The sequence below is a fragment of the Leopardus geoffroyi genome, chromosome A1 (genome assembly GCF_018350155.1).
Source record: "Leopardus geoffroyi isolate Oge1 chromosome A1, O.geoffroyi_Oge1_pat1.0, whole genome shotgun sequence".
NCBI lineage: Eukaryota > Metazoa > Chordata > Mammalia > Carnivora > Felidae > Leopardus > Leopardus geoffroyi.
The window spans coordinates 161535897-161548830 of NC_059326.1; the positions used below are offsets into that span (position 1 = coordinate 161535897).

The 12934-nt window shown below is 37.4% G+C and overlaps 1 protein-coding gene across 2 annotated transcripts in view; it reads left to right on the plus strand.

Annotated features, from left to right (window-relative positions):
• The first annotated feature begins 4490 nt into the window (after positions 1–4490).
• FAM174A (family with sequence similarity 174 member A) overlaps positions 4491–12934 on the plus strand; it is a 38230-nt gene continuing 29786 nt past the window's right edge. The window contains exon 1 of one of the 2 annotated variants that reach the window (XM_045499408.1): positions 4491–5163. In XM_045499408.1, coding sequence (XP_045355364.1) covers positions 4724–5163 — 440 coding nt within the window. In that variant the 5' untranslated portion in view covers positions 4491–4723. The remainder of the gene's footprint in view (positions 5164–12934) is intronic. The other variant, XM_045499402.1, reaches the window with a different exon arrangement.

Genomic DNA, 12934 nt, shown 5'->3' on the forward strand with positions numbered 1-12934 from the left:
TATGCCTAAAGGTAGTTTTCTTTGTATTCTGATGTGATCCTCTTGGCACTGTAAGTAAACATTTTCTGCTCTCATTTTTCAAAAATGTTTATTGCCTCAGTATATTCTGATTTTTCTTTTGGAGCTCCAATGCACATATTAAATCATATAATAGTGTCCCTTAAGATCATGAGGTTCTGTTCACTTTTCTTGAATCTTTATATCTCTGTTCCTGAGGCTATATTTTCTATGTTCCAAGTCCCTCTAAACTGGAGAGGTTGGAACTCCAAACTCTGCGTCCTCTAAGAATCATATTAGGCCTTGGTTTTAAGCTTTGTTAGAGTGGGCCTTTCTCTGGGTGTGGCCTTTATCATTCAGCAGTGACTCAGCTTGATTTCCATGTTGTTAGGAGTTATTAAGGTCTATTCAGTATGTCTGGGCCAAAATTTCAAGGTCCTCAGCACTCTAATGTCTTAACATCTCTGTTCTGCTCTCACCTCTGTAGCAGTCACTCTCCTATAAGCGTTGAGGGGACATGCCTGTGGCTGTCCAGCCCAGCTCTCAGTAAAGGACTTATGGGGAACCCTCATATGAATGACATAACTCTACAGACTCCTTCTCTTAATCCCTGCCCCACAGATTCCAACCACTTCAAACTCTCATTCATCTCTGCCTCCTTAGATAAGAAAGACTTCCATATTCTGACTGAATTTCAGATCACTGCATTGGAGCTGGGAAATTTTCCCCAAACAGAGGTCCAGAGCAACAGTAGGCTCACCTTTTTCTTTCCTCTCAGGAACCATAGCCCATTAGTGTGGTAATTTTCTTTTAGACACTTAATTCTAACATTTATTCATGTTCCTACTTGGTTATGCTGTGCTTATCCCAATAGCACTGTTCCCTTATTCTTGAACTATTGCTCTTTAGTTGTCTAACTGACATTCCAATTCTGCCTTTATACTCTAGGTTTCAGTAAATTCTCTTGGCTTCTTGGTTATGTAATCAGTTCATATTCTCTTTTCTGGACAATTGGACTCTGTTTACTTTTGGATTTCAGGATATAGACAATCCACTGATATGGAAGTTTCTGCCCCTTAAAAGGTAAGAGATTCCTTCAGTCAGATATGACTATGAGTGACTATTACAGTTGAGCCATCCTCCCATCTTCCCTCATTTTAATGGACAAGGAGATTCTAACACCAGGGAACACTTATTGAGCCTTGCTCGCCATTACATTGAACTAAAAATGAAATACCTATCAATATAAACTTTCTTTTTTTTCTTTGTTAGCATAAATACAATTTGGCTAGAGACTAGAAAACATCCATCTAAATATTAAAATTCCCAGATTCCTGAAAGCCAGAAATGCCCATGTAACACATCTCTTTCCAATGAAATGCATGTCAAGGGCATAAGGTAGGACTTTGTGGTAACCAGTTGTTTTCGTTTAAAAAAAGATGCACATGGCTCCTCATTTCTCATTATGCCTATTGTTTCCTTGAGAATTATGCCTATTGCCTTTCTACTCACCCATTCTGCTTCGTGAAGTTCTGATCTTAGACTTGTTAAGGACATGACCCAGGAGGCCATGAGATCCCAGAATGAGAGGTGCCTGGAGTAAAAGTGAACTCAGTCTTTGGCCTGGAACCAAGCCTATACAAGGTCAGCTTAAATTAGTCAACCTCAGCTTCATCAAACATGTGCAAAATAAATGCCTATTTGCTGTACGCCACTGAGATCTTTTTGCTCTTGGTTATGGAGCACTGATTCGAGACAAGCTGGTTGAGACTGTAAGCTAGGTTCAAAAATTGGAAACTCTTAATTAGGAGAAGATAAAAATGTAGGAGGAAATAGCCCCCCTCTGCTGCTAGACTGCCCAGCTCTTTTTCACTCAAATGGATTTTCACCCAAATGATGATCCTGTGTTTCAGTTTCCTTAATTACGAAACAGGAATACATTGTTCAATACCAGACTGTAGGCTTTAGACTTTACTCAGCAGGCCACTGTATTTTCATGGAAGACTGTTGTCGGTCAGCTGAGATATTCCTTGATAAATCAGAATAATGGCAACCTTTTCCCATTATGCATATTAGCTTAAGTAAGTTTATATAAATTCTTTGTTATAAGAATTTTTCTCACTTATATGTTTCTAAATCTCTATTGGTCGGCACAACTTGTTGACAAGCCAAATGAAAAAAAGGAAATGAACATGTAGTTTTATTGTTAATAGTGATAATTCAGAAACACTAATTATATAGTTTGGTATAATTATATAATGTTTTTTAAATAGACATGTGTGGCTCAAGTTGTCATTTTATACACAAGCAAAATATAGTACTTTCTCCCGGGAAACTTGCTCCTAGTTCCTGTGATGAAATTGAAAATATTTTTTTTCATTATGCTTTGGCAATAATAGTGTTCTTCCAAGAACACAATAATTTGTAGCTGGTTTGCAGTCCTCAATGTTGTTGAGGACTAAAAATCTCTGGGTAAAAATATACTTGGTGTTGTTATTTTAAAAGAGATCTGAGCTTGAAAGTTTACCCCAGCAGTAGTACATAAAGTTTAATTAAAGGTAAAAAGGGCTGGGACCCAAATAACCAACATAATAGCTCTAGCAATATAAAAAAAAATGATTCCCTGTCAGAAGCACAAAAAAGAATTAATGAATAAGATGAGAGGGAAGTGGGTAAGATTTGACAACATCTGGATGCATGTGGCAAGGGAAAGGAAAAAGATCCTTAAACTTTAATGCAAATGAAAATCACTCTGAGAGCTTAGTAAAAATGCAGATGGTCCTTGTCCCCAATCCCAAGAATTCTAGCTCAGAACTTCTGGAATAGTGACCTAAACCTGCATTTTAAACATACTCCATTTCAGATTCTGATTCAGGTGGCTGAGAGTAATATTTGGAAAAAAATCAGAACATGACATACTCTAATCATTTAGAAACAATAATTTGACTCTGCTATTTAAATTATTTAGTACTTTGTATATTCCAGTTACTGGCAAAGACTGCTGCAGATGGTAAACCAATTGTAAAGGATGACTCCAATTTTATACTTGAGCATCTTGGAAAACAATAATGCCATCAAATCAAAATAAAGTACACACTGGTAAAATGATATATTTTAAGGAAGGAAAGATGATACCTTTTTTGGGGGGGTGTGGGAGTTGATGTGTTGTATATTGGAGGTTTTTGAGAGGTGGTGGAGAGCATATAATACCAACACTCTTCTATATATAACTCTGATGAAAATTGTGAATCAAGGAAGATAGAAAATCCAAACAGCCATTTTATTACTGATAAGTGCCAGGTTGAAAGCTAAAATTAGGGTGTGTCACTAATGCTCTCCCTCACACTGCAACCCAGAATTAAGATGTCTAGTCCCTGTAATTTTACCAGGCAGGAGCAATTGCATTACTCTGTTACTTCCAAGTGGCTAAAAGATATTATCCTATCTACACTACCTACAAAAGCCCTTTACAAAAGTTTTACCCTAGATCTGTACTTGTCATTTTTAACACTTCAGAATTCAGAATTAATGCAACTGCTCATTGTGTTATCTCTACTTGAACTTAAGTGCTATAAGAGCAAGGATCCAATCTTATTTGTCTATTGTCCGATACACATAATTTACCACAATGCTAATCAAGGAGTAGAATTTCTAATCAATTTGTTGAATAAGTAAGTTTTTTAAATAAGAACAAATATTCACTTCGGCTTGCGGTCCGGCCTCTTTTGTTTATAGTTATCTGCTCAAACCAACATTCTATATTACTGATGTCAAAGTTAAACAGATAAGGAAGATTTTACTCAAAATTATCGCACAACTCTATTCTAGTTCAAGTCCTCAGAAACAGCTGGAGATTTTAAAAGCTGAGGTAGGGTGCATCATAGAACACCTGTGTTTACTAATTGGTCTTCCCGGAGGGAAGTGGTTAATTCTTCTCATAGTTTTGTGACAGAAGGTAGTTTTAGAACTTGGTCAAGGGGCCTGCCTGAGTTAGGCTCTCCTACCCTTCCACAGAGTCTGGGACTATATTAGGGTGGCTGTCTTCTTTGTTGATCACATTTCAAAAAAAGATGTTCCTTAAGAAATACAGCCTTTGGTTGTAAAACTGGCAAGAACTTTTAAAAGGATTTGTATCTCAGAAAGGCAGAGAATGAATTTACAATCACAAGTTTCTAAAGTAAATGCACTAAGGAAAGGGAGTCAGGGTCTTAGAGACAGTCGGAAACATGACCGCAATTTGTACCTGAGCTGAGGCAAAGTCAAGCTCGCTTGATCAATGATTAGCTGTGTTTCTGCAGTTTTGCACCAAGGACCTCAATTATGAGCTTCCAATTTCTCATGGTTTTCCCAAGCAGAGTTGCTGCACACTTTACACTATCCTTTCGTGTTTACTTTCTTACCTGTGACGAAACCGAAAGATTTGCCCTTGTCCTGGCAAAGCGCGTGCGCAGACTACCAGGCGCGCCTGACGTCATTGGACGCGCCTGCCCCTACTTGTTAGCAACCTAAAGCGTCTGTAGTATCACTGGCTGCTGAGATGTACGAACTTCCGGTTTTCCTGGCCGCTGCCGCTGCCGCTGTTGCTGCCCCTACCACCTGCCACGGCTGGGCCTCAGTTCCCGATTTGGTCACCTCTTCTTCGTTCTCCACTGCGCCCATGGTTCCTCTTGGAGCCAGGGCGGCGAGCCTGGCGGCTCCCGCGTGGTGAGAGGACGGTCCGGGGACGATGAAGGCCCCGCACTGCAACTGCTGCCTCAGTCCCCTCTTGATCTCCGCTTTCCTGCTTCTGCTACTGCTGCCAGGTTTGGGAGGGCCTTTGGCTGTGCTGCTGCAGGCGGCCGAGGCCGCGCCGGACCCCGGGCCTCCGGACCGCGGGCCGCGGACCCTGTCGCCCGTGCCTCCGGGTCCCGCCGTTGCCCAGTCCACGGGCCGCGCTCCCGCAGAAGCTAAAGGGCCGCGGGGCTCTGAGGGCGGCAATGGCAGCAGCCCCCGGGCAGGACTTGCGTCAGAAGACTCAGGAGGGAAGACCGGGGAAGAAGACTCTTTGGGTGGCAGCCTTGCTGTGAGCCCCAACCCCGGCGACAAGCCAATGACCCAGCGGGCCCTGACCGTGTTGATGGTGGTGAGCGGCGCGGTGCTGGTGTACTTCGTCGTCAGGACGGTCAGGTGAGGCAAAGCCTCAGTGAGCTTTCCCTGCAGGCCTAAGATGGGCTGCCTGGTGACCTAGCAAGGCAGATTTCTTTGACCTGGTGTTACTCCTCCCTGCCCCCATTATCAAGGGTGCCTGCCTGAGATCATGACGGTTGTCTTTAAAAGCCTATGTACCATAAGAAGTTAAACAACCAAACAGTTACTCGCTTTCATTTATAAATTATAAATTAATACCTCACCTCCAAATCTCTTTACCTTGTTCAAAGGGCATGCTTTCCTCTTAGGAACTAATTTTGTATTTGACCACACTATCTTGTAATACTTCTGTCTTTCTGCTTTATATATTGTTGCGTACTTTCATTTTGCCTATTAGAATGCAGACCTCTTAAGGGCAGGATTCCTATTTAGTAGCGTCTGTGAGTCCTAGAGTTCTTTGTACGGTACTGTTACTTACTAGAAAATCATTATTGTTTGGAATAATAGTAGTGCAGAAAAACCTTATGAATATTTTATCTCATAAAATTTAAAAGAAGAAAAGTTATTCCTTACCAGCATTTTCTTGTTATTGGTCTTTAATCTTCCCTTAAGTAATTTGCTTATACTATATGAAGTTTCCTGCATTCCCCAGTTTTCGACCTGGAAAAGTAACAATTTTGTATGCTTCAGTCTATGTCATATACCCCATTAGTCAGAAACAGCATTCATTTTGCATGGCACAAAGTATTTAAATGCACAATGTTATCAGTTGCATGGTAACATTTCCTTCCCTATGTGGCAAAGGAAAAAAAAAAAGGCAAATATAGTCACTTTTAATATTGGAGCAATTATTTAATACCTAACAAAACTAAACATATCTGACTTTAGTCAGACAAACATATCAAATTTTGAATTAGTAAGTGGATAAATTTGATATTTCACCCTCTGAAAAATCCTTTCTAAAATGAATTCATCTATAAATAATAGTTCTAAGTCATTCAAAAGTTTAAATTTACAAAATAAATTTTTTGAGCCTATTCTTACTATAGAATGCTAGATTGTAGAGTTCTTTAAATATTAGATTTGAAACAGAAATGATGACTTAAATAACACCTTAAATATGACAAAGATGACTCAGGAGCGTAAAGTGATTTATCTAGTGTCCCACGTGGTCTAAGGATAATCCAGGATTGTAAATTCCACTCTTTGAATTTTTTTCCCTCTTTTTTTTTCCCTTTAACAAGATGTCTAGGTCTGACATATGATCAGACTTTTGATTAAGTAGACCAGGCCATTATGTTGTAAATACCAGGTTATGAATAAAAGTAGATGATTGATTGCCACTTATTATTCTACTTAATGCCTTATAAAGTTGAAAAGGAATGATATAATCCAATTGGCGACATTTATTATGATAATAACCTTCATTTGATACATTCTTTTATTACTGATGTAAATTGTTTTATGGCATCAAGCATAATATTTAAATATTCCATGTAATAAGATTGAGTTAGAACAAATCTGTAATAAGACTTACAACGTTGAAAATCTGTAAGATGATTAAAGTGGCTTCGTTGGTTACTCCTTCTCTGAAGAGTTGACTTACAGAGCCAAGGCTTCACTATTTGAAGGATCCATCCAAGAAAAGTGCTGAGGAAGCACTAAGTAGTTTTTACCTCTTGTGGAGTTTTGGTGTAGTATTAAAAAACAAACTACGCACTAGTATCTAAGAAGGCTATTAAAATGCTCTTCCTTTTTCCAAGTTCATATCTATGTGAACAGCAATTTTCTTCATATATTTCAACCAAACACATTGGAAATTATTGCAGGAGAAAATATGAAAACCTGGCAGTTTATCTTTTTCTATGTAGTTCTGTTTGTTTAAGCCAGACATTGAAGGGGTTTGGAAAAGTCTGTCAGTGTGACTTTTTCACTTTTTTGGGTTTTTTTTTGACAATATATTTTTCATAAAAAAGTTAACATGTAATGGATTTATTTTAAATGATATTTTAAAAGTTTCTTATGTTTAATTAACATTAAATATGGGGCGCCTGGGTGGCGCAGTCGGTTAAGCGTCCGACTTCAGCCAGGTCACGATCTCGCGGTCCGTGAGTTCGAGCCCCGCGTCGGGCTCTGGGCTGATGGCTCAGAGCCTGGAGCCTGTTTCCGATTCTGTGTCTCCCTCTCTCTCTGCCCCTCCCCCGTTCATGCTCTGTCTCTCTCTGTCCTAAAAATAAGTAAACGTTGAAAAAAAAAAAAAAAAAAAAAAAATAATTAACATTAAATATTGATATGCATAGTTCACATAAATATAAATTCTTTGGAATCCTGAATAATTTTAAGAATGTAAAAGACTAAAACATTTGAGAACCACTGGTGTAAATCGCATTATCTGAGGTGGGTACTATTGGTTCACAAAGCCAGTGAATCCAGGTCCACTTTTCTGTTAAAGTGGAAGTAAGTAAATATTCGTGAGGTGTTAAAGACTTTACCACCAAACTGAGACTTTGTTTTTGATATAAAGATTAGAAGACTTTGATATAAAGATTGAAGCAGAGGGGCGCCTGGGTGGCGCAGTCGGTTAAGCGTCCGACTTCAGCCAGGTCACGATCTCGCGGTCCGTGAGTTCGAGCCCCGCGTCGGGCTCTGGGCTGATGGCTCAGAGCCTGGAGACTGTTTCCGATTCTGTGTCTCCCTCTCTCTCTGCCCCTCCCCCGTTCATGCTCTGTCTCTCTCTGTCCCCAAAAATAAATAAACGTTGAAAAAAAAAAAATTAAAAAAAAAAAAAAGATTGAAGCAGAAATTATTTTTCTCACTATCTGTTATTTAGTGCTATCTGTATAGTCCTATGAAAGTCCAGAGTACCCTGAGTATTATATTTCTTATACTTGTAAATTATGGGCCTGATGATAACGTTGGGATGATCCTTATGTTTTTATTTTGCTTCTATAGTTTGCTTTTATAAATCTTATATATAATGTTTATTGCCATTGATTTTCTGTCTTCATTTCTATAATGCTCAGAAGAGTACAGACTTTTCGGTATGATTCTATTGGATAACTCACTAACATAGTGTATGTTAAAAGCCAAATTCTGAACTATAGCTTAGGAAAACTGTGCTCTTTAACCAGCATCTAATATATTCATTCAGTTCAAGTCCTAAAATTAGCTGGCTACCTGATGTCTAAAGCTTGATTGTTGCTGACAGTGTTTGGGCAATGTTCAGAACTCATATATTTGCTTCCAGATTATGGGATTAAATTATTTATTTTGGTGAATTATTTATTTTGGTGAATGCTCATTTTGCCTCCCCACTTTAAAAGTATTTGTCACAGCACACCAGTGCTAGTTTATTTGTGTCACGGGAAAGAATGGGTGAAAATCATTTCCCTAACTCTTATGTGGTAACATTTATGAGGAGAATATTTTATTTGTAAAATACTTGAACTCCATGAAATTTCCAAATTGTTTTGTTTTAATCTAACTCAGTTACAATGAATATGTAACTAGAAATAACATTAACTTGGAACCTGAAAATATTCCAAAGAACAATTAGATTATCTCAGTAGAAATTGGAAAATGTATACAAAGGAAAGAGTAGGCTTCCTAATATTAAAAATACCCAGTTTCTATGATAAGAGGCGCCTTGTCTGTCTTATCTTCTGCTATATCCTAAGTGCTAAATATTATGTACAACATATGATAGGCGTTGTATAAGTAGTTGTCTAATGGTTGAGCATTCTTATTTTTTTTTTATATAGTTATAGATGGTGAAGATTTAGCAATTTAATGGTGTTTGCTTCTTATTGATAGAATAAGGAGGAATGAACATCTCCATTAATACTTAGATTTCCTTTCTCTCTGTAGGACATTCTTGTCACAGTAAAATCTATAAAGCAAGAAAAAAAATTGTAGGGTCATTATTTTTTAGCATGTAGGTTGATTATTATAAATAATTATTATAAGCAATTTTGGTATAACTTTGTGAAGAATGGTCCTTGCCTTAAAAGCAAGAAATTATTTCTTTTTTCATGCCATGGCATTGATGCTTTTTCATTTTGTATTCAATATGGTATATTAGGAGACCAAGGCTTAGATTCCAATCCTGACCCTTTCTTCCTTTCTGATCTTTAGCAAGTCACTTAACCTTTCCAGTGTAACATCTCCTCATTAAAAATGGAGAAAGAAAGGTACTTTATATAGTGGAGATGAGCATGAAATTTAGTATGCTGGCCTTTATTTAGGCAGTCAGTATTTATTCAGCTGTTCATAACTAGGCACTGGGGATCTGTTGTGAGCGAAATAGACATTTCTTCCTCCATGGCACTTATAGACTAGAGGAGCAGAGAGACACTAATCAAACAATTGTTATAATGAAGAACACACAGGATGCTATGAAAAAGTAATAAAAGGCAAGTCCTATTAATACCTAGTGTCTAGTAATTACACAATATTAATTTAATTTTAATTGTTCCTATACCAATAAGCTAAGACACAAAATTAGTTTTCTTTAAAATAACCTTACTTTCTAACTGAAACATTATTTTTTTAATTTAATTTTATTTTAATTTAATAGTTATTTTACTTTATTTTATTTTATTTTTTAACATTATTTTAAATAATTTGTCCAAGGACACATGGTTGGGCCATGGCAAAACTGCATTGAAACCTAGCTCTGTCTGAACTTTTCCAACATGCCTAGTTACCATCCTGCTTCCTGTGATTACTTAAAGTAACCAATTTAAAGTGATACTGTACATAAGGATGGCTAGCTTATTTTCGAACAAAAAACAAGTGAATATTATATGCACAGTATCTTTCTGTTTAAAACATAGTGAGTTTTGTGACTATTAAAAGTCTCAAATTTTATTTTTAAAAAGTGAGTTAACCTTGGCATTTATTGATTATTAATAAATAATTTAATATCCTATATTAAATAATTTAATATCCTACCTCAAATAATTTAATATCCTACCTCAATTCCCTGCTTCCCGTCCCTCCTCCAAAGGTTTTCTTGATTTGCTAGACACAGTCTGGGAGTAGTGTTATTTTACAGCAACTTCTATTAATCTAATCATACATGTTTCTACCTCAATTCCTCCTGGAGCAATTCATTATTGAATTATGGATGTGGGATTGGTAATGATATCTTTCCCATCTGGTTACTTACAAGAAGCTTGTAAAATCATAAGACATCAATAGGAATCACTCATTTTAGGCAAAAATAGGGAATACTTTCATTATTTAACATTTATATATTTTCTCACTGCCATTTATTTGGTAAATACTCTTGAGCACTTAAATTGTGTCAGTGGTGGGCCCTGTGGTGAGAATTAGCAGGGCCCAAGATGCGAGAAGTCTCTGCCTTTTTGGGACTCCATTCTATGTGTTTATGCATCCTTGGAAAGTGGAATTTTCTCAACATGTACAAATTGTCCTGGTTTGGCATCATTTGTTCCGCTAGGTAGTATATATTGAATGTTTTATACAAAGACTCAGAGCTTAGAAATATATTTAACAAGTATACATTCTTAAAGAATTGATATTCTTTGCACAGATGAAACTTAACCTTCCCAAAATGTTTAGCCGTACACTTAAAATACTGTAAAATGTTAATTTGGCTTTGAGGTCAAATGCCAAAATGTCAAGGTGATTATGTATCAGTGATATACCAATCTCATATGTCCAGGATCATTGAGAAATGAAGTTGATGGAGAACTTAGAGAAACTCTATGAGAGCAGAGGCAATTTACTTATTTTTCATCCAGGACTAAGCATAGTATTTGCACCCAGATATTTAATAAATGGAATAGGTTTGACTAGACTAAGAAAATAAATGTTTAGTTAGGGAAAATAGTCATTAGGTTTCTCAGAAGAAGTAACATCCCTCCCTCCCTTGAAGAAAGAAAGAAATGACATCCCTCATCTATCTCCTTATATATACTTTTCCTTTCCTGCTTCCTTCTAATATTAAAGAATTAGGTTACTGCTTGTATCACTTACTATTTTGGTTGAAATAGTAACCATAAAACATGGTTTCATGAAACAACCCTGGCTAACTTAAACTAGAAGGGATTTATTTATTTATTTATTTATTTATTTATTTATTTATTTCTCAAAAAGTCAAAGAGTAACTAAAGAATCAGGTTTTGATAATAGGTAGGAACTAAAAGCAGCTTAGGAGGTAAGAACCCAAAACAGAAGTTTCTTTCCACCCTACTGTATAGATATGCAGTGGTTTTCACTTTTTTTGTCCCTCAGCTCAGGGATTGAATCCTTGGATGGAGAAATAAATTTGGCCTATCTTTTAGCAGAGATGGTAGCAATCCTAATATCTCACCAGACTATTGTGGTAGAGATACTACCAATAAAGGAATATGAGTGCAAACAGGAAAAGGATGCAGTCACCAAAAACAACAGATGTTTACCTCCCTGATCCATCTTTGCTCTAGGTTTCAAGGAGGAATATAAATTATTCATACCCATCTTGCTAGATGTTTTTTTAATCCAGCGGTTTAAAAATTTTTTTAACAGTTATTTATTTTTGAGAGAGAGACAGAGTGTGAGTGGGAGTGGGGCAGAGAGAGAGAGAGAGAGAGGGAGATACAGAATCTGAAGCAGGCTCCAGGCTCTGAGCTGTCAGCACAGAGCCCAATGCAGGTCTCAAATTCACTAGCTGCAAGATCATGACCCGAGCAGAAGTCAGATGCTTAACCAACTGAACCACCCAGGCGCCCCTAATCCATCAGTTTAAAGTGCCAGTTCTCATGCCTGGCTCAAAAAGTGTACTGCAATTTTACCACCAGTCTGTAAAGTCACTACCTTCAAGTTACTAAGTGTTCTTTTTTCTTATTTTTTTTTAATGTTTATTAACTTTATGAGAGAGAGACACACAGAGCATGAGCAGGGGAGGAGCAGAGAGAGACAGAGACAGAGACAGAGACAGAGACAGAATATGAAACAGGCTCCAGGCTCTGAGTTGTCAGCACAGAACCCGACAAGGGGTTTGAACTCATGAACTGAACGGTGAGATCATGACCTAAGCCGAAGTCGGACCCCCAACTGACTGAACCACCCAGCCTCCCCAAGTGTTCTTTATTCTACAAGGAGAGTCTTTATTCTGAACAGTTTGGCTGTATTTGTTATCATTTAGTTCTTGAGTAATTTTTCCTCTCCTGACTTCTGTTCCATTTTGCTATCATGATCCCATTTCAGTGTAGCCTGATGGGAAGTCAGATTCCCTGAATTCTTATAGTAGCTTTTTATGAGAATACACTTGGTGTATATCCTTGGGTAAATTAAATGGCAACCCCAAGGTTTAGCTTAGGTGTTGCAAAATAGAGAAAATGATAGTATTTACCAGAAAGGATTGTGTGAAGAATCTCTACAAAACACTTAGCACAGTTCCTGGGGCATAATAACTGCTTAATGAATTTTAATAGTGATAACTATTATTTTTCTTCTTTCATTACTCTTTTCTGATCTCTTCCACTTGTCTTGTCTGTTTTCACCTGTAATAATCTTGGCTTTAGGGAATGCTTTTAAAACTATTTCTTTCCTCTGTTTTTGTTTTTTACATGTGATAACAGGATTTTCTGTATTTAAGCAGTGTTCATCAGGTATGCAGTTCTGGGAGGCAAAAGCAATGAGGTTAATTTGTTGGGGGTATCTGGGCCAGGGCAATGCTTCCCAACCTTTTCCATGTCATGCCATACTTAGAAATTAATATCCATGTGGGGTAAATGCTTGAGACTATTTACCCTGATCTCTGTCCACCTTGAACCCTGATAGCAACCCAAGGGCTGAGGGT